The following is a 22,567-nucleotide window of genomic DNA, read 5'->3' on the forward strand; positions in this document are numbered from 1 at the left end:
TCGCAATCCTTTCCGGAATCTTCAACATTGCAGTCAGAAATTTTGAGTTACGTATTTTAATCGTTACTGTTATTGCAAAACCTCGTAACTCCAGAAAACGTAATTTTTCAATAAGAACGAAATTATTAATGGAGCTTAAGTAGAATGAGATGGTGATCATAAATCTATACTAATAACAAATCTGTAGCCGAAATTTTTCTGGTAATTTTCGATTTTCCAAAAATAATTGGTCCTAACATATATAATTAACCACCCTGAAACCGAAAATCGCTTTTTTGACATTTTTGTTTGTATGTCTGTCTGTCTCTCTGTCTGTCTGGATGTTTATTACCTTTTCACGTGATAATGGCTGAACCGATTTATATGAAAATTGGAATATAAATTAAGTTCGTTGTAACTTAGAATTTAGGCTATATGGCATTCAAAATATTTTATTTAAAAGGGGGGTTATAAGGGAGCTTGAATTAAATAAATTGAAATATCTCCCTTATTATTAATTTTCATGAAAAATATTACGTAACAAAATTTTCTTTAAAAATAATTTCCGATAAGTTTTATTCCACGCAAAATTTTGATAGGACTAATATTTAATGAGATAAATGAGTTTCAAAATTACAATAACAACGCCATCTAAGGCGGTGTAATGAAATAAAAAACAAATGATTTCGTCTATAAGGGGCCTTGGACAACAACAATCGAAAGCTATGAAACATAGCCTACAGAGAATGTTTCTGTGTTTGTATGAAGTAATATCGGAAGCTAAATTAACCGATTTGTATAATTAATTATTAATTCACCATTGGAAAGTGTAGTTTCTCTAGATGGACATAATGCTATAATGTTATTACAGTAACTTCTGAGTGAATCGAGGACAGGTAAGATTAAAATAGCTTCTTATGCACAGAAAACTTGATAGACTATTCTGTACATTCGTTTCCTGTATTTCCTAAAATAATTTTTATGACCAAATGAGTGGTCTCTGGATCAAAATGTTCGCATTTTAATTTTTTAAATTAAGTAACATAATAAACGATTTAGCCTTCTGTCAAACACGAATGTTCCCTGGATCAAATGTCCTATTTTAATTATGTAATGACTTTATATTTATTTCTAACGGATGCAGTGGAGCGCACGGGTACGGCTAGTAAAAAAACTAAAAACAAAATAGAGATAAATACGAATTTGAGAAGTTAAAGAGCATAAAGTAAATAAACATAGCGAATTAGAAGACGGAGAGCAACATGGATACGATGACGATATGGAAATATTAAATTGATGTCGGAAGACGACACAAACAAACAAAAAAAAAAAACAAGTGGAATGTGGAGGCTAAGATAATAAAGAAACATAGTATGATAAAGATAAATACGAGAAACATAAAGAAGAAAACCTGACGATTAGAACATGCTGAAATTGAACATGATCAAGTTGAATATGAAGAACACGAAAAGAAAGGACATGGAGACTAACAAGTAAGAACTTTTTCCCTTAAAATCATACAGCTGTAATTAGAACTATGTTTGAACCTGGTTTACATGTGGATTGTTTCAAGCGAGGCTTTTCTTTTCGTCTAAATGTTGGGGAAGTAACATTTAGGACGTTTATGGCGAAATGAAAGCGGAGGGCTAGTTAGGGACTTCCCAACCCTATCCTCCTTCCGACACCCCCACCTCCTTGTACCAATTACTGCAAGGATGTTATCAACCCTCCCCGCACCTCTCTCCACCCTACCTTTTCGCTCTTCTATCTTTTGCCTGCAATTTTTTCCGTCTTTACTTCTAGGTTTCCCTTCGCTACCGTTTCTCTCATTCCCCGTGTGAAAATCTCGTTTAGGGACCAACGTAGGGGATGAAGAGGGTAAGAGAGATGTTGGTGTGGGGATGTCCTTAATTACTTTCCCAATAAAATAGGAAGAGGCTCCGGTCATTGTTTCCGTTATCGCTCTCCTTTGTTGTATCTCCATACCGCTCGGTCTTGCCGGACATTGTCAATTGTTCCAAGCCACCCTGTTTTTGCTGCGACTTCGATTACCTTAGAATAATATGCCTGCTTTACAGATTCCAGAAATGACGTTACTCCAGTTCATACTAAGGCACCAAATATCAATGAGGCTTAGGCTACAATTTAATTACAAAAATTGATCCAAGACCTTAATTTTCTTTAAATTCTTTCTTTATTTCTCCTTCATATTTAGCTTCGTTCCTTCATACCGATGCGATGTACGGGAGGATGTCACTTTACAGGGTGTTTCAAAAGTGACGGTGAAAAATTTAGGGATGAGAAATAAAAACGAAAAAAGCAAAATATTCCAATAAACCTGGCTCCACAAATTAACCGTTTACGAGACAATGCTTTAAAAAATAAACGATTTATTATTAGGGACTTACAAAATTTACAAAGCATTTTTACATTGACTTGTGATATGGAATTAACTTTTGAAATATGTTTCATGTCCTTCTGTTTTTTATGTGAAGTTTTATAGTGCATATAGTTATTATGATGTTGCATATTTCGTCATTTTTCTATGCATCGAGCATATAATACACGTATTTTTTATTTTAAAATTAATATTTAAACACATTAGTGACAAGATACTAAAGTCCTTATTGTGGAGGCATCTGTAAGGAGCCTCTCTGACAAGGGAAGGGTTTCGACTCGAACAGGAATTTTTGGTTAAAAATTTGTACAGACGCTTATCTCACAATGGTGATGAAGACCGTAAAAGCATTCATTTGTGTAACTCTCCGTTTGGTTGGTATTAGTCAATACACTTCTTTAAAAATGTACATGAGGATTCTCTACAAAATGCATGAACAGCATGAAGCAGAGCAATAAGCACAACACGCAGAAGCAACACCTGAACAATCTTCTGAACCACACTCCATGCTGAGAAATCAAATGCCACCTGAATTACATTTTTGAAGCCCGAGACTTATTCACGGTTCACGTAACCAGCTGACTGCCAGGAATACTGAAGCATAGGGCAGTATACTGGAGAAGACAACTAGTTATGAATAACAGAGTGCATTTTCATTATAAACACTCAATTTCCCAAGTTAAGTTCTGGATTCTCAGCAAGAGTCCTTATGTAATCTGTTAACTCCGAGCATATATTTTGTATTGTCTAAGGAAATAGATATTCAGAGGCTGGATATATTTAGTTTTTTTTTTTTTTTAGATGTAATGATCATACATTCTATGTCCTAGCCTTGGAATGATTCATTTATTAAGTTTGCGTCCTTGTGCGCATTCAATGACTCACACAACAGTGTACACTTTTGATTAGCTGCAATATTTTCAGACAGAACGTTGGAGAAAAATGTTCTTAAATGGTCTTTAGAGATTTTAACACTCGCACTAGCTTCTAGGCTAGGTTAGGCTTACGGGTAAGGTGTCCCATCCCCTTAACTTGTGCAGTGCTCTCCCCACCCCTCAACTTGTACAGTGCTCTAACAGATAAACCACACATTACACAAACGAATGCTTTTGGGAGCTTTACAGAGATGTAAAGATAGACCTGTATACAAATTTTGGATACGAAATTCCTGTTCGAGCCGAAACCCTTCCCTTGTGAGTGCTACTGACAAAATCACGCGAGGTTACTGGGGATGTTAACTATTTATAGTTGAAAGCAGGAGTGTTTCCAGAGTTAATGCTTACAAAGAAAAATTTACAGACCTCCCATTACCCCCAGTGCCAATACTTACCCGCTGGGATACGTGGATTGAAGCGGTTTTCTCTATTCAGATAATTTCAATGCAGTTAAAGAATTCGTTGACGCGCTAGATGCAACCGGAGCTTTGTCAATTCAACGTTCACGGAATATTTTAATAGTGAATATTTGAAGAAAAAAAAAACTCGAAAAATGTGGTTTGTCTTTACATGAATTTTTATCAGTCCTCAGTCAGGTTTAGAGTGAACTTCAGAGTGCTCCTTTAAAGTAAGCAGAAAAATTAAGTGGTAAATTATGCGCTGTTTTAGGGAGAAATCCTGATATTAAAGTTGTATGTTTTGTGGTTATCTTCAAGGCGAAAACATTGTGCTGCCAGAAGAAATTCCCCCAGAGCTAATAAGTGCTTTCAAATTTTGCTCAACAACATCTGTAGACGTAGGAAGGGCCTTGTGTGAAGTGATAAACGACATAAACTTACTCCTGAGATTTTTGAGAAAATAATCATTGTGTACTGAAAATCAAATTACAACGATCAGAATGATGTTTAAGAAAAATGCATAAGCGTAAAATTAAAATTTTTAGTGCATGTTTAGTGCATATTTTCGAAATGATAGAGCACATTTTAAAGATTCTGACAGCATAAACGCATGCATATTTTAGATATTTTTAATGGATATAGCCTAGATCCGATGTCTAGTAATCATCATACCATGACGGTTCCTATCTTGAATTTCATCGCCACAGTATCCTGTAGTCCACACCTGTGGAGTAACGATCAGCGCGTCTGGCCGCGAAACCAGGTGGCCCGGGTTCGAATCCCGGTCGGGGCAAGTTACATGGTTGAGGTTTTCCCTCAACCCAATACGAGCAAATGCTGGGTAACTTTCGGTGCTGGACCCCGGACTCATTTTACCGGCATTATCACCTTCATATAATTCAGACGCTGAATAACCTAGATGTTGATAGAGCGTCGTAAAATAACCCAATAAAATAAAATTAATATATCCTGTATCACACTCCGGTCTTCAAAGACGGATTTAGTATTCAGTCTGTATAGGGCGCACATTGGGTCAAAGAGTGCCTAAGGTATAAGTAAGCCAAGCCATGCCAAAGACAAGCCAAGTGGATGGATGGTGTGGTGGGTAGGGAAGTGGATGCAAGTGAATTGGTGCGTAAAAGGCGTAGGTGCTTGCATTAACAGCTGAATGATGGTTGCATAGATATATGACTGGATTGATTCGCATGTGGATAGATGATGTTTAGATAGTTGAATGTGTGATGGATGGACAGTGTTCGTCGTACTGCTGTTTGTGATTGCATTGCTGGTAACAATTTGTTGACAGAGTTAATGTTGATGCTGCTTATTTGTTGTCGATAGTGCTACTGAAACAGGACAAATCTTCTTCTTCTTCTGGGTGGGGTGTCACTACTTTACCTGACGTTATCCACTTGTTATGATCTAAATACAAGTTTGTGCGTGGTTGTGTGTGTACTGAAATGAACACGTTCGTTCGTTTCTCTTACCTGTAGTAATAAATTATTCCTTTCGCTTCGAAACACGGATTTCATGACTAGAAGATAACATTGGTAATGGGGGATGAAGATTTGTCAAACGGTCACACACGTATGTACATACACATTATCCTTGTATTCCTGCCGTTGCCACCGTCTGCTCGCTCAAATTTGCGGGCAGGAGTGGCGTATGTTGTGGAATATTTACGGCTTCTGCTTATAGAAACGATGACTCACGAGATTTTATCTCCAGATTTCGAATTAAAATTTCTCTTTTTTCTTAAATCCTACTCTTTATCTGATACGATGAACTCATTTCCTTCACGTGGCCTTCAGTAGGTGTGTGTTATACATAATGCGTGGTTATTTAGAAAACTTGATTTATTTTAATAGATTTTGTAACCATGTATTAACCGAAGCCCATGACTCTTTTCTTTACAATTTTGGGTAATTCCACAATTCGAGGTGACATTTTAGTTCCCTTTGCTGAGGCCCAAGTTCTAGCTAATTTGTCTACAAATTCACCGGACTCTAGATCAATCCTCGACAGGGAAATTATCTCTTTAAATAAGACAGTGTATGTCCCTTGTCTTGCTTCTCACTTATGTTTTCTTACGGTAAGTCTTCGCCGTGTTCGCATTTTTATTTTCGTATCGCTTACTTGTCCGCATTTCCTACTTAATCATCTTTAATTCTCCCCCACAAGAAAGATTTCCCGTGACTCAGGATTGCACCATAATAGTGTTTAGAATTCTCAAAGACAACAAATTTCATTCATACCATATTCATCTCCATCAGGAACTTAGGGGACATGACATCCAGACTCGCATTGATTTCTGAAACTGGTTTCGAAACACGGACCGTGATTTCGAACTCAGAATTCTGTGGTCTGATGAGGCAACTTTCAAAAGTAATGATCAGGTGAATCTTTACAATGTCGATTACTGGTCTCCGGTTAATCCACACTGGCTACATGAAGTGGATTACCAGCACGTGTGGAGCCTCAACACATGGTGTGGCCTCCTCGGACACCGAGTCATAGGACCATACTTTTTTTTAGGAGAACTTGAATGATAGAACGCACGCTTACTCCGAAATATTTTGCACCAGTTGCTTCATGATGTTCCCCTTGCGCTTCGGGTAACGATGTGGCTTCAGCAGGGCGGCTGTCCAGCTCACTTTTCACGTAGGGCTCTGTGAGTTATTAACCGGTTATTTTCCCTACGGTGGATTGGACGAGGAGAACCAGTAGCTTGGCCAGCCCGATCTCCTGACTTCGCTCCAAATTAATACTTCTTGTGGGGTAGAATTAAAGACATGTTCTACGTCCAACAACTAGAGAAGACATGAAACAAAGAATTAGATAAGCTTGTGAGTCTCTCAGTTCTATGTACAATCACGGATGTTACGAGGAGATCAGAACATTGTTTAGCACAGGGTGGCGGACATTTTGAACACTTGCTATAAAGAGTGTACGTACATAAACAACATACATTTCTCAGAAGATACCATTTTTGTTGCTTTGTAAGTAAACAATAAAAGTTAGAAAAAAAAAGTTTCAATAAAAAGTTGTTTCTTTTTAAAAGTAGTTTCCAATGGTACCTTCAATGACCCTTGTTCTTATTTGAAATTTCGAAGTTGACCACAGGTAGCGCTATTTTTCGGTTCGTTACGGGAAATGGTACTACCGCCAATCGATTATTTAATGTGTGAAAGTGGATATAGGGGATTTTGAATGTATTTGTAAAAGAGCGCGGCGTTCGGCTACCCAATCATTCACAAGAATAGGAGTGGTAAGCACAATAAGCCTCAGGCTACAGTGTAAGCCTTCGGGTCCCTCCTCTGTAAAAAAAAAAAGAGAAGAAAAGGTGTACATGCAATTGAATATTTTGTCACAGTACATATTGAAATGATATTAAATTGCTATCGAAGAATTAGTTTTTAATAGATAGTATCCATAACTACGGCATGGATTCCGAAATATGTGTCTTAAGGTTTCCTTAAGGGGTTCAGGCCTTCATCTTCTCCTCTTGGCCAATATAGATTTAATGAAGATGACCACTGCGGCACTTTGAACACTGTAAGTACACAAGCAGTTCCTAAAGATTACAGTGTTGTAGGCTTAAATAAAAAAAAAAATTAAATGATGCATAAATTTTGAAACGTTCCTCGTGGGTTGTTCGTGTAGAATTTAGTTCATTTTTGGTTTAAGCAGCTTGTGGAGATCTTACTCAGGGGATAGGGAATCTCGATGCCATTTAGAATTGCAAATGAGTTCTGAAAGAGATTGTGAGCTGTGGTCGGACTTTGAGACTTGTACATAAGCCAGTTCCAGATCTAAATCTGCAGCTCCGCGATGCGATCCACATTCCCCCGAATTTATGTAATACGTCCGATGTCTTCACAAACTTCATCCCTTAATTAATACGAGCTGGTTAGTGTTGTCGTGTTATCTTAGACCTAGCCGTGGCTCGGTCAGTTATTTGACGGCTTCTAAGCAAAGGACTGTTGTTAGGGTGTCGGCGGGTTCTGTGAATATCGCAGCAGGAAAAAAGACTGTAGAACATGTATCCTTCGAGTACTTGGATTTATCATGTCATTACTTGACGATACTTATCAGAGTGATTATGATAAGAGCTCAGAGCCACCGGCGTGGCTCAGTCGGATAAGGCGCTTCCCTGCCGGTCTGAAGTTGCGTTCGGGCGCGGGTTCGATCCCCGCTTGGGCTGATAACCTGGTTGGGTTTTTTTCCGAGGTTTCCCCCAACCGTAGTCTACGGCGAATCCTCGGCATCATCTCGCCAAATATGATCTCGCTATCACCAAACTCATCGACGCTAAATAACCTAGTAGTTGATACAGCGTCGTTAAATAACCAACTAAAAAAATAAGATCTCAGATTTCATTACTCGCTACTGCTAACGGCCCAGTAGGTACGCTAAAACTTGAAATAAATATAAACAGAATACATCCGCAACCAGTTCCTAAGGTACTGCTCTGTCCCCTACTGGCACACAGTTTTCTTTGGTATAATAAAAATGAAACATTATTTTCCAGAACTTTCGTGTGGAACTTAATGGACAAAATTTAATACTTTCAAAAAGGTAAAAAAATAAAAAATACATAAATTGAATGCACACCTATGCATAAGAAAACAAGTTGTTAGTTCACTGACTTAAAAAAAATATATAAACTAAATAGATAAATTAAGTTAGTCATTGGTTCGTTGCCTTTAAAAAAAATGCAAATATATATATATATATATATATATATATATATATAATACACTTCTTATACTTAATATACTTAAATATACGTAGGTCCTACATAACAAAACTATTCATTGGCTCATTGACTTTTAAAAATTACAAAATAAATATTTACATTCAGTACATATAACAGAAATAGTCATTGGTTCATTAGCCTAAGTTTAAAAAATGTAAAATAAATATATACATTTAATAGCTTGTAAAGGTCCTAGCCTATATAACAGAAGTAGTCATTGGTTCATTGGCTTTTAAAAATTACAAAATAAATATGTACATTCAGTACATATAACAGAACTAGTCACTGGTTCATTAGCCTAACTTTAAAAAATGTAAAATAAATATATACGTTCAATATGCTTGTATAGGTCCTAACATAAATAAATTGAATGAATAAATAAATGAGTGAGTGACTGAGTGAATGAATGAATGAATAAATGAGTAAGTAAGTAAATAAATAAATAATAAATAAATAAATATCGTCGTTGTTCCTACAATAACTCCTACGTGACATACCGATTTTCAGATCTTTGTTCTATTAAAAACTTAAATAGTGATACAGCAAATAATAAGATCTCCTATATGGAAATTACATTTCTTTCTTTCGAAAATTTAAGAATTCACAGTCTCCTATGTACTACTGCCATAGAATGAATAAATGTGTTTTTCTTCCTTCTGAACAATATTATATTTTGCACATAGGAGTTATTACAGGAACAACGACGATATATTATATACATTTGTTAAATACACTTGCATAGATCCTATATAACAAAACTAGTCATTACTCATTGACTTAAAAAATACAAAAATAAATACTGTACTTAAATTAAATACACTTTTGCAGTATATAACACATATGGAGCAAGCTGAACTTGGACCCCGTGGATATGTGGTAATTCGTTGTTGGTGGTAGCGCTATGGCCTCTCCACTGGGTTCGTGGTAACTCGTGGGATCGAGGTTGATGGATCACGGTGAGGGCTACGTGGAATGGTAAAGGGGTCATGTAGGCTGTAGTGGAGTTTGGAGAGGCGCGCTGAGGGATATGTTGCATGTGGGGCCGTAGGGCATGCAAACTATTCCATCTCGGATAGTACACTGGCGTTCAGAGATCTCTGATATACGATTTTATGATCGTGTAAATGAACTTTCCAATCACGGGATAAGTCATTACAAAAGATATAAAAAATTATCAAACTTTGAAGCAGTTCCCCTAGTTCTCAATAGGTGACACCATTATTGGGGCGTTAAAAAGTGTCAGGGAAAATTATTATGTGGATTAAGCATAAATTATTATTCTCATAATTGACTATCAGCGGTTTGCAGCTAAACCCAGTGTTGTTTTACAATCAGTAGAGTGGTATGAAAAATTGAACTCAATAATGCGGGTATATTTATGTACGATTGGCAACACTGACTATTACATTCGCCATCTATTCATAGAAGTAATAACTAAAGAAGCCACACTTACATCAACAAATTATCGATCATTATCGATTAGTAGGGTACAAAACTATGGAGTAAAGGCTGGTCCACAATAAACCGGTAACGGAAATGACAACGAGAACGAGAACGGAAATATTGTTAAACTAAATGTATTTAAATGTGAACATTCACAATTAACGAGAAACTTACTGGGGCCCGAAAACGGGAAAGTGAAAATTAATTGTGAATGCTCACATTTAAATACATTTATTTTAACAATATTTCCGTTGTCGTTTCCGATCCCGTTTATTGTGGACTAGCCTTAACGGTTAGCTCGTCTGGCCGCGAAACCAGGTGGCCCGGATTCGAATCCCGGTCGGGACAAGTTACCTGGTTGAGCAAATACTGGGTAACTTTCAGTGCTGGACCCCGGACTCATTTCACCGGCATTGTCACCTTCATCTCATTCAGACGCTAAATAACCTAAGATGTTGATAAAGCGTCGTAAAATAACCTAAAATAAAAAAAAAACAAAATAAAATCGATTAGTAGGGTCAGATATCTTTGAATGAGTGTACAATGGGCCCGCCCGAGCGGCCTGCGTGTGAGGACAGTTCTAGTCCGTGCCTCCCCTAAAGAGGGAATAATAGATGAATGTCTGATGGCGCTTCTTTCCGGCCGGGAGCCAAGCTGAATGCTTTGTATAAAGTTGATGAAAGCTATGTGGAAGAGTATGAGTCAGTTTCGCTATGTTTCTATGTGTATACACATACAATATACAGGGACATCATTTTATTTTTACTTCAATTTTTATTGTACCTGAGTTTTTTAATGTACTTCACTCCCACCCCTTCTACTAATGAAGTTCAACCGTCCTCCACACAGATCCAAGACCGTATATACAGTCATAGTAGCCTTAAGGTCATAGTCAACAGTACGTTCCAAAAATATGTTCGCGTTTTCCAGTGACGAAAGAGCTTTCAATATTGCATCATTTTCGCACAGGTACTGACGTCCATTTGCCTACGTCGTATCCCGGTTTCCCCCACCAGCTTTTATTCGCCAGCGAGTGACTGAGCTGCCTTAGCTCTTTTCTGAGAACATTAATTTCTGTTAGGAATTGGACGTCTACGTAATATTATAAAACTGTTTAAAATAACTGAAATAAAAGGGCCTCGTTAAGTAATTAACTGTCACGTGATTTCTTCCCTTTTTACGACCCTACGACATAACCACTTTGACGGACAGTAGACAGTATGTCTTTTCGGATCGGGCAGAAGTGAAGATTGAGTTCACAGTACATAAGGTAGGGCCTACTCTTTTATAGAGTAGGTACAGAATTATTTCAACATGAATTACTAGTACGAAGGACGAAACTGGTAATTGGGATTAGGTACAATAGTCTATAGTGCGATAATATGCATATTAGAACTGAAGCCTGTATCGAAATGAACAGCCACCATTTAAAAAAATGTGTTTAAATATCCATATTATGAGTACTTTTCAATTTAACTTCATTCTCTACAGTATATTATACGCTAATGTGCTGTAGACAGTATAATATACACTTCATAATGAACACGTCCGAATGAATAGCTCAGTTCATGAGTAAAATCACTTACTTATTGTTAATACTATACTGTATTTTGATCAAACAAAAACCTAATGAAAATTATCAAACTCAAAAGCGCAATATTTCCTAGTTTACGTAAATGGATGAACTACTTTTCTTCCCTCCTATACCTAGTAAAGTGATTTGTTTGTATATTACGCCAGTATCATCGAACTCCAGTCGTGGAAGGGAGTAGCAAACGGCGTTGATCCAGAGGTATAGGCAAGTTAATATTAAAAATGTTAGTAAAAATAAAATGATGTCCCTGTACAATCTTGTATATCTGCCAGTTTGTGTATCTTCTAAAATAACGTCTTAAAAGTGCCTTCATTTGAATAATATTCGCATTTAATCTTCTTTCCTTATTCATCTTCTTGAATGTCTTAAGAGCACAGTGAAGCTAGAGCACTGCTTATTTGTTTTAAAAGACGACACTTGTTAGAGTGTAAATGACATCTCGTTAATTAATAAAATCTAGCGTTCCAATATCAAAGAGAGATTCAAGAAACAGAAGTGACTAATGTTTGAAGATACTTAATCCTCTTAAAGCAAGCCTCGTGGCCCTGTGTTGTGGTCTCGTTAGCTTGGCGTGCCAAGTGACCGCAGTTCTTACTTACAGAGGAGTCAACTTCTTGAGAAGGGAGATTTTTCTTCTCTCATTCCTACTTTATAATAAACCGTTCGAGTTTTTGCCGTGAACTAATGATGGATTTAATACGGTGAAATGATTGAGATACGTAGAGGTATCACAGTAGCTGATTCGCAATGTATTTTATCTATATTTTACAGCCTGTTCTCTCTTTGAGTGTGGAAGCATTTAAAATCGTTACTTTATCCTTTGACGCTGTGAATGATGCGTCATTTACCGAGTACGATGAATTCTGCTAGCAAGAAAGATTTCTCTTTTAATGCCAGGAATTACTTCCATCACGAGGGAATGAAATTTGCCGTCATTTATGTCTTTAAAATTGTTAAAAGTCTGTCAAGCTGTAATGTATCTTTTCATCAATGTAACTCTCATTACTGACTGGAATTATTTTCTTTGTTACTTGCCGTAAATACAGATTTGTACTAAGACGGAAAATTTGATATAGAAAATTATGTATTAATTTTACTTCATTCCAGTTATATTCACATCATTGCAGCTGTGTTAAGTTTAATGGTTTATTGACTGAGACTGCAGAAATCATAAACGAACAAAGGGTGGAGGAAAACTGAAGAAGAAAGAGTACTTTCTGTAATAGAAGCTACGACCTTTGATTACCAGAATTTATAAATAATGTATTTTATGATTCCTGATGCTTATGACTACTGCAAATTACATAGGCTACTAATATCACAGTCTAGTATATATAGTACAGTCACGAAGCTCAATATGTAGTAAATATACATCCATAGACAGTTGCTAACCACTAGGATCGCTAATATCGCCTCATTACAGACAATGCGAAATAGTACCGGTACATTCTATTGTTTCTAGCACCCTCACAACTGTATATATTAGACTGTGCTAATGTCTTAATTTTATTAATATTACCACGTAATAATTGAACTACATGTAATCGAGTAAGTTTGTAATAGTAATATACTTTACAAGAGCGGTATGTTGACGTTTTCATGGTCGAGGAAAAGATTGAAAAAGCGAAACGTAGTTGAGCTTTTTTAATTTCCGAGAACATGAAAACAAACATACCGCTCGTGTATCGTACATTATTTTGTGCGAAGATCGTTTATTACATACCTGAAAGACGAATTTCTAATTAGTTGCAATGTAATCTCCATGTTGGTTTCTGTTTAATGACGGCAACTTCGGAACACCAAATATCTTTCTTCAACATTGTTGCTATAAAATGTTTTCTGTATTTACTATACTCCAGCAGGCCGTGATATACGTCTGTATTCCCCCCCCCCCCCAGTCTATAAATGCGAACTTAAAACAAACGGTAAGGTTATGTAATGATTTATTTTTCATTTTAATATTTTAACAATATTATTTATATAACGTATTGTAGTAATAACATCGGCATCTGGAATCTTGTTGATTTTTTCACGGCTTCCTTAATGTTACTTGTATCAGGAATGCAATAAGTTTCGTGGAGTAGTAGACTTTACTTAATTTTTGTAAATATTTAAAAACAATAATTAACATTGCAATTTAGGTGAAATTGCAGTGGTAAGTTTCCAATTTATAATTATTACTATGTTAAACGTCTCTAAAAATAATATGTTAAAAGCCTAAAGCAGTAAAATGAATGTCGCGCTTAAGCGGTAAGAAGAGGGAAATTGTTATGTGTGTTACGTTGGGAATACTGAATGTGGTATTTCACACTTACCGCGTATTGGTTCTGTGCGGAAAACAAGCAAATACGCACGATCTCGCACAAGAGTTTATAGAGAACGTTTGACAGTAAAGAGGTTTTGCTGAGGCAAATTCTCTCTTTTCTGTGTATATTTCCTCTGGATTGAGCGTTAGAAGGTTTTATATTGCATAGTATGAACAAATAACTCAGGCTGAAGGGACGTCGAGGTTAGAGTATTAGTATAAAGAATGTTTCAGAAATAAGCACCGAATTTTTTAGGGATGAAACTGTAGATTGGATCTGGTTATTGATTTTAAGGATAGGAATCTGGTGTCGCTGATGAGTCGCTTTTATTGTACGTGATGCCGAAGTTGGCATAGCATACCCTGTCCCCTTTTCCGTTGTTCATTGGTCTGTTTCATATTTTCTTCTACTTCGTCCGTCTTTTCGTTGTTCTTCCACGCAGTCATCTTCTTTCTCGTCACTGTCTTCCTTTTGGTATCGTCAGTAGTCGTCTCCCTACTCTCGTCTATTTCATCTCTTGTTTCTCATCCCAAGCATCCTGCGCGATTTATGACTTTGATGTCCCTTCGGTGGATTTTTGTTCGCTTATAATTTACTTGGGTTGGATAAAAAGTAATGGCAACAGTTCGATATTTCTGACATGGCTTTATTCACATTTACGTACCTTCTATATAGTAGCCATCCTTATTTATTACCTTTTGCCAAATGTTTGGAAGGCGTCGTACACCATCAGCACGTCCATCTTTGTTGATGTTCCGTATTGACCGCCATAAAGCACGTATAAATTCATCTCTGGTATTTTACCGGGTCCCTCGCAGTGGTTCTTTCACTTTGGTGAAAAGATCGTAATCGCATGGATCATATCGGGTGAGTACGGAGGATGTTCCAGAATCTCCCATCTTTGTTGATGTTCCGTATTGACCGCCCTAAAGCACGGTTAAGTTCATCTCTGGTATTTTACCGGGTCCCTCGCACTGGTTCTTTCACTTTGGTGAAAAGATCGTAATCGCATGGATCATATCGGGTGAGTACGGAGGATGTTCCAGAATCTCCCATCTTTGTTGATGTTCCGTATTGACCGCCCTAAAGCACGGATAAGTTCATCTCTGGTATTTTACCGGGTCCCTCGCAGTGGTTCTTTCACTTTGGTGGAAAGATCGTAATCGCATGGATCATATCGGGTGAGTACGGAGGATGTTCCAGAATCTCCCATCTTTGTTGATGTTCCGTATTGACCGCCCTAAAGCACGGATAAGTTCATCTCTGGTATTGTACCGGGTCCCTCGCACTGGTTCTTTCACTTTGGTGAAAAGATCGTAATCGCATGGATCATATCGGGTGAGTACGGAGGATGTTCCAGAATCTCCCATTGCCAGCGACGCAAGAGGTCCTTGACAGCAGCAGCGGTATGACTCTTTGCATTATCATGAAGAATGATGAGGTTCTGTACCCCCTAGTGTCGTCGTTTTCTCCTGAGGGCTGGACGAAGGTGGTGCTGCAGGAACCTGCAGTAGTAGTCCGCGTTTACCGTCTGCCTTGAAGGTACAGCGTGGTGCAGTATTACCCCATCAATGTCATACTCCACAATGAACATCACCTTCACAGCACTTCCAACAAGGCCTTCCCGAAACGCTTTAACCCATCGTGCCACTGTGCGATATGGCAACGCTGCATCGCCACATGCTTCACGCAGTCCCTGAAAACATTCTTGTGCACTACGACCTCGTGCCACTTCAATTTTGATCCAGGAACGTTGCTCTAGTTTTGTAAACATGATCTTAGGGCGCTCGCACTATCCCTATGAAAGTGAACGTTCTACACACTGCAGTAGATTGACAGAGTACTGTCGCCGCTGGCTACACTAACTCATCTAACAGTCTTTGTTCATGTCCATACAGCTGGCAACTCTCGAACGCACCATCGTCACGTGACAGCAGTGTTGCCATTACTTTTTATCCAAACAATGTATGTATTCGCGAGTCCTTGATCTCCAGAAACTGTTTCAGTACAGTCACCTTTTAACAGTTGGGCATTTTCCCGTTCCATATTGACAGTAATTGACGATCCATTATATGTATGGTGGATGTATGTCATCTGACTTACTACTTTTCTTGCAGGTATATGCGATGAATGTGTCATGGCGCGCTTGAAAGTAGAAGAGATGGAGCTGTTGCGATACGAGAAGGCCAAGATCTTCGTCAGAAAAGTGGCCGCGGTAGCTGATAACAACAATGGTCAGATGCAGGACAAAGGAGCCAGTAGCAGCGCGCAGTCCGAGTACAAAGATGACCCTGAGTATCAGGTGAGAGAACATGAATTGCTGCTGGACTCTAATTTTATTCTTACATTCGAGGATAAAGTGGAAGTTTTAATTTTTATTGTGCTACTAGTTGATAATATTACAAATTAAGGCATAAAACAAACAAATAATATGTCTTAAAAAGTTCGCACTTTTGAATGAAATTAAAACTAAATAAGTCTCATTCTGATAATAAAGCAGAGTACTCAGAGGATATATTGGGTTGAAATTTTGCCAGTTTTGCTTAAACTAATTCCATTTATCATTTTCAATATTAAAAAATTTATTTCTAGTTAAGAAAACCTCTCGAAAATTTTTCATGCAGATGGGCCCCTTCAATCAGCTGTTTCGGCCGACATTTTTAGAAGGTAAATGCTTTGGTAGACCCACTCTCTCTAAATGCTTCAATCCATTTTTGCTTGCAACGTTCGCTCCAAAACTTAGTCCACAACATTTTTATGTTGGTTATAGATACTATAAAGACAGCTGAACTGTATGCTGCTAGCACAGTTCACATACAGAGGAATATCAGGATCGAGTGAGACACACTTTGAATACTTGCGGTAGTGTACTTTGCAGAACAGTAATCTTTTCGTGCAAACCTAGTCTTGTTTAGCTGAGAGTAATGCAATGTACATTACTTTTCATGCTCATATAGTTGAAGTTTTATAGCTTAAGTTACATTTCTTGCTGATATAGTTGATAATGTTTTTCAGGTTACTTTTCTTACTTTTTGCGTTGCTGACAGTTGATAATGTTTTTCAGATTACTTTTCTTTTTGCTTTACAGACATAGTTGATAATATTTTTCAGGTTACTTTTCTTAGTTTTTTATTTTGCTCACATAGTTGACAATGTTTTTCAGATTACTTCTCTTACTTGTTGCTTTGCGGACATAGTTGATAATGTTTTTCAGGTTACTTTTCTTAGTTTTTTATTTTGCTCACATAGTTGAAAATGTTTTTCAGATTACTTCTCTTACTTTTTGCTTTGCGGACATAGTTGATAATGTTTTTCAGGTTACTTTTCTTAGTTTTTTATTTTGCTCACATAGTTGAAAATGTTTTTCAGATTACTTCTCTTACTTTTTGCTTTGCGGACATAGTTGATAATGTTTTTCAGGTTACTTTTCTTAGTTTTTTATTTTGATCACATAGTTGATAATGTTTTTCAGATCACTTTTCTTACTTTTTGCTTTGCTCACATAGTTGATATTGTTTTGTAGCTTAGGTCACTTTTCGTCTTGCTCGCATATTTTATAGTGTTTTGTAGCTTACTGTTAGGTACTTTTCTCATTTTTCAGTTGGTGGGGTTTAAAAAGGGCACGTCAGCCCTTGTCTAAAATTCTTAAAAAAAAACAAACAAACAAACAAACAATACAAACAGCAGAATGCTAACACGAACTAAAAGCGTTGTCACATTAAAAAACAAGGTACACAACTCATTTTTCATGTTGTTTACTTAGTTTATAATATTTTGTAAATTAGGTAAGTTTTCTGATATTTAATTTCTTTCATAGTTAATAATGTTTCTAGATTTATTAAATAACGACGCTTGTTATTTAGGTCAGTTTTCTTTATCTCCCGTCTTGTTCATAATTTATATTAGGCTACTGGTATTCCTAAAAATATTAAATGCATTTGTAACGTTGGTAACGTTTATTATTTTTAGTCTTGCTTAGACTATTCGTAGTAATCCGGAAAAAAAATATTATTAAGGTTATAACCTAGGCCACATTTCTGTGCCTTCATCTTTATCACGTATTTGGTCATAATTAGGCCTTTAAATTATAATAGACTAGTGGCTTGTGCAGCAAATGCTGCAAACTAAGTTCATTAGACGTTCAAATAAACATTTTTCAGATTTATTTTCTATGAAGAATACCAGACATTCTGAAAGTTATTTGCTTCCATAATAATGAAAGATACTCTCTATCGAGCCAATACTGAAGAGAACCACGCATATAAATATCTACACCACACCGCCATTAAATATATGAAAAAGACCCAACCCCACTTGATTAATAACTATAAAAATATTTGCAGCTATGTATTGCATTCATGGTACTTGATATTTATGAGTATAGAAATGACAAATCTTTACTTTTTGCGAGAATATTAATTTCAAAACTCTTTGGCTTAGAGATCTTCTTCCTCTTCTTTTATTAATTTTTTTATTTTTAATAATATTATTATCTTACGTAAGTTTTATAGCTTTCAGTAACATGTACTATATAGCCGCCACTCAGTAAAATATAGAAATCAAAATCTAATTTTAGTTATTCTCTACATGCACTTATATAACCCCAAAACGTTTCACTTTCATATCATGAATATAACATTAATATGTATAATTAATGAAAAATAGTCACATCATGGCATTAACTACAATAATATTTCATTTCTAATGGTAATAATGTTATCAAACCACCTCAAGTTTTGTAGTTTTTAATATCCAATACACAGCTGTACCCAGAAAATTACACACCACAGAATCGAACCTGTAAATTATTTTCAGTAAGTTAAGTTTTTAATAACCAATTTAATTTGAGCTCTAAATATGTCAGCATTCTTGCAGATCATGGCCTTCGTGTAATATTATTTACTGTAGTGTGTGTTTTGTTTTATTCTGAAATGCAATTAGCTAGTTCTCAAAACTGACGACAGATGGATTTTGGAAAATAGGAAAATTATGTTGAAAAATTGAAATTTCACTGAAAACTACTATTTTTCTGAAAAAACTTAGAGTTCCAAGCTTCAAAATGAGGGGTCATTTATTAAAATCCGTTTAGCCGTTTTCTCGTAATTTCCATTACCAGTTCAAATTATATATATAGATTATAATCTACAAAATATATACAATTGTGAATGTAGTCTGGTCATCTCGCTTACATAGTTCATCGTATCTCTGTGTTGAATTAAAATATGTGGAATGAAGATTGTTATAGATCACTCTTTCTTTTAGGAGTGCGATTTCTTTTCCTCAAGTCCATCGAACTCTTAACAAATTGCGTCTTGTTTGAGACCTAAACGTTTGGTTGCATGCATGCTCAGTCAAGATAAAGTTGTTAAAATGTTAACGAAGTCGTTAAAATAGAACAGGAGAGATCGTTTGTGGGGGAAGGGGGCGCTGCGGCGAGGCCTAAACAAGCGATGGGTCAGTTTTACGAGTGGAAATGCTGCGTCCCTTCCTTTGTTGATGCATGATGGAAGAGCAATAATTCCAGAGATGAGAGGAAAGTTTATATTTATAAAGTATTAGAGACTTTATTTTATGTTCCGGAATGATGGTACTGGGGCTGCATTAGCATGCTGCTTGCTGCGAATATTAACATTTTTATGGATAAGTGAAAGAAGCGAAAAAAAGGTGAAGACTGGTGCAGTATTCATTACGGTTGTTATAGTTGCAATTACCTTGTTTTCATACCACCATACCTAGCATTAACCACTTACACAAGATTATTTCTACAGACTGAGAGTTCGAGACTTGGTGTGGTAGTAGAGAAGTGGTTGGAGCACTTGTAACAAAATACCGCATAGTTACATTTGCGATTTACAGACAGATATACGGATTGTACTTCACGCAACAAACCTTATTTCTTGTCTTGTGACGTACAAAATTACTGGAGGAAGCGAGCCAGGTGGCGCAGTGCTAAAACACTGAGGTTCCGGGTTTAAATCACAGGGACGGCAAATATCAACAGAATATTGTAAATTTATTAATTTGTCAGACAGAATAATATCTGTAATATTGATAATATTATAATATTCCCTCTTACAGTGATTCGGTTCAGATCCCTTTTGTGCAGGAGGCTTTAGTTCGATGGGGTGAGGTTTCCAATAACTCTGATCCTCCGTCTTTTCCAGCGGTTGAAAAGAATTGGAATGAAATACTAATCTCTCTTGTTAAGGAGTCCCTTCAGTCATCTTTTTCTTCAGATACAGATCGTGCTCGTTTTTTGGCTCTCCAACAAAATGTTTCAGGATCTTGGCTTCATGCAATTCCTTCCCCTAACATCGGTACACTTATGGATCCCAGATCCTTTAAAGTTTCCGTGGCTTTACGACTCGGTTGCAAAATCTGTCACATTCATAAATGTATCTGTGGCAATATTGTAGATTCTTACGGCCACCATGCCTTAAGTTGTGCCATGAGTAAGGGGCGTCTCTCTCGTCATTCATCGCTCAATGACATCATTAAAAGAGCATTAACATCCTCAGGGGTTCCATCCATCTTAGAACCTTCCGGGATCAGCCGTTCAGACGGCAAGAGACCCGATGGTCTGACTCTAGTCCCGTGGCGTGTAGGCAAATCCTTAATTTGGGATTCCACATATGTGGATACACTGGCCCCTTCTCATCTGTCTTCAACCTCTAAGACACCAGGATCTGCAGCAGAAAGTGCCGCTGTCAGTAAACGCCATAAATATAAACATCTTGCAGATAATTATATTTTTGTCCCTTTCGCGGTTGAAACGTTTGGATCATGGTGTAGTGAAGCCAAAGCTCTCATCTCCACCATAGGCAGAAGTTTAGTGCAGCTTTCTGGGGACCCTCGAAGCAGTCAATATCTACGTCAGCGCATTGGCATCGCCATTTAGCGCGGTAATGCTACAAGTATTCTTGCATCCTTCCCCGAGTCCTTTTATTTATATGAGATTTTCTTCCTTTAATTATTCAATTTATTTGTTTTTTATTACAGTATACATATCATATTGATAATTAATATTTGAGGAGAAAAATACGCTCCGGCGCCGGGGATCGAACCCGGGTCCTTGGTTCTACGTACCAAGCGCTGTGACCACTGAGCTACGCCGAATTCAATCCACAGCACCGGATCGAATTCTCCTCCTTCAATGTTTCCCTTTATGGCCTAACTCAGCTGAGTGCGCTCTTAGTATAATGGCAGTTGACATTGGACATATACGTCAACATACATGCCTAACATGGAGTTAGGCCATAAAGGGAAACATTGAAGGAGGAGAATTCGATCCGGTGCTGTGGATTGAATTCGGCGTAGCTCAGTGGTCAGAGCGCTTGGTACGTAGAACCAAGGACCCGGGTTCGATCCCCGGCGCCGGAGCCAATTTTTCTCCTCGAATATTAAATATGAACAGGTTTTATAGTGGTTACCTCAATCATAAAGAATGTAGTTATTGAAAAGGAAAACGTCAGATTGGTTCCCATTTCCACTACAAAAGATACAGATAATATTTCGCAAGATCTCAATCCCTTCATACTGATTGTACTGGCTGAACAATCCTCCGCGCGCCCGCTTCCACTCTTGGGCGAGTCAAGCCGATAACCCTGGTGAACGGATGTCAGGAAGTCCGCAGTAAATCAAATTTGTTGCGTAAGTTATTACTAATAAACACTTAAAAATAAGCACTTAAATCTACCTACAGTTTGTCGCTTAAATTATTACAATCTTAGAATCGAACTTTTATTTGAAACTTGGACACCAGGTCCCCAAGTGCATTACGATGCTGGATGGGCACCGGTTCCATACATTGGCCGAAATTTCGTGAGGACTTGAACCAGTGCGCAGCCCGAAACGTGACTCTTAGGCAGCATGCCTTAGACCACGACTCCGGACAACAACAACAGTAACAACAACAACAATAACAATAATAATAATAATAATAATAATAATAATAATAATATTTAATTAATTCGGGTGATAATACAGTTTGAAACTGGATGTCACAAAAAAATATCGAAGCAGGAAGTAATCAAATACCGATACATAATTGTTGTACATAAAATACAAGAACGCTACGCGTAGCACCGTTGTTTGTCGGGGAAATAAAGGAAAATAGAAGGAAGGAAAAAAACTGCATGATTTTACGAATCAATTAAATTGAAAGAAACTAGCAAATATTTTTCAAAGTAAATGATATTTAATTGTGCGTTATATCTTATTACATTTAAAATATTTAAAAAAATGATTTAGTATATAGCTACTTTATTCCCAGCATCATTTTATAAATTGTAACGTCGTCGTCTTCCTAACAAGTATTAGACCGAGTGGCCTGTTACGGTCTCAAACTAGAATTTTCAGTCCATCTCTTCTTCGGACGACCTAGAGATCTTTTGCCATGCCGATGGTAATGAAACAGTGCTTTTGGAATTCTGCATCGATCCATTCTTTCGAGATGACCCTTCCACTGAAGTTGATATTTGCTGATGAACTACATAATGGGTTCTATTTGAAGTTCTTGCATTATGTCCTCATTTTTTTTATGATCCCAGCGAGTATATCCAGCTGTTGCTCTCATGAACCTCATCTCACTTATAAATTGTAACGTTAAGGGGAAAAATGGGTTTGTATCCGAAAAGCAAGGGAATGTCGGAGAATTTTAAAAATAGATTTTATTATTATTATTATTATTATTATTATTATTATTATTATTATTATTATTTCTAACATCATTATTATTGATCTCTGTAATTTATGT

General features: G+C 36.9%; 1 protein-coding gene across 1 annotated transcript in view; it reads left to right on the forward strand.

Moving 5' to 3' along the window:
* The window catches only part of LOC138714791 (ubiquitin carboxyl-terminal hydrolase 48-like), a 675,878-nt gene that overhangs the window by 370,810 nt on the left and 282,501 nt on the right, over positions 1 to 22,567 (forward strand). The window contains exon 17 of the mRNA XM_069846924.1: positions 15,930 to 16,114. Coding sequence (XP_069703025.1) covers positions 15,930 to 16,114 — 185 coding nt within the window. The remainder of the gene's footprint in view (positions 1 to 15,929; positions 16,115 to 22,567) is intronic.

The sequence above is a fragment of the Periplaneta americana genome, chromosome 15 (assembly GCF_040183065.1).
Source record: "Periplaneta americana isolate PAMFEO1 chromosome 15, P.americana_PAMFEO1_priV1, whole genome shotgun sequence".
NCBI classification, from domain to species: Eukaryota; Metazoa; Arthropoda; class Insecta; order Blattodea; family Blattidae; genus Periplaneta; species Periplaneta americana.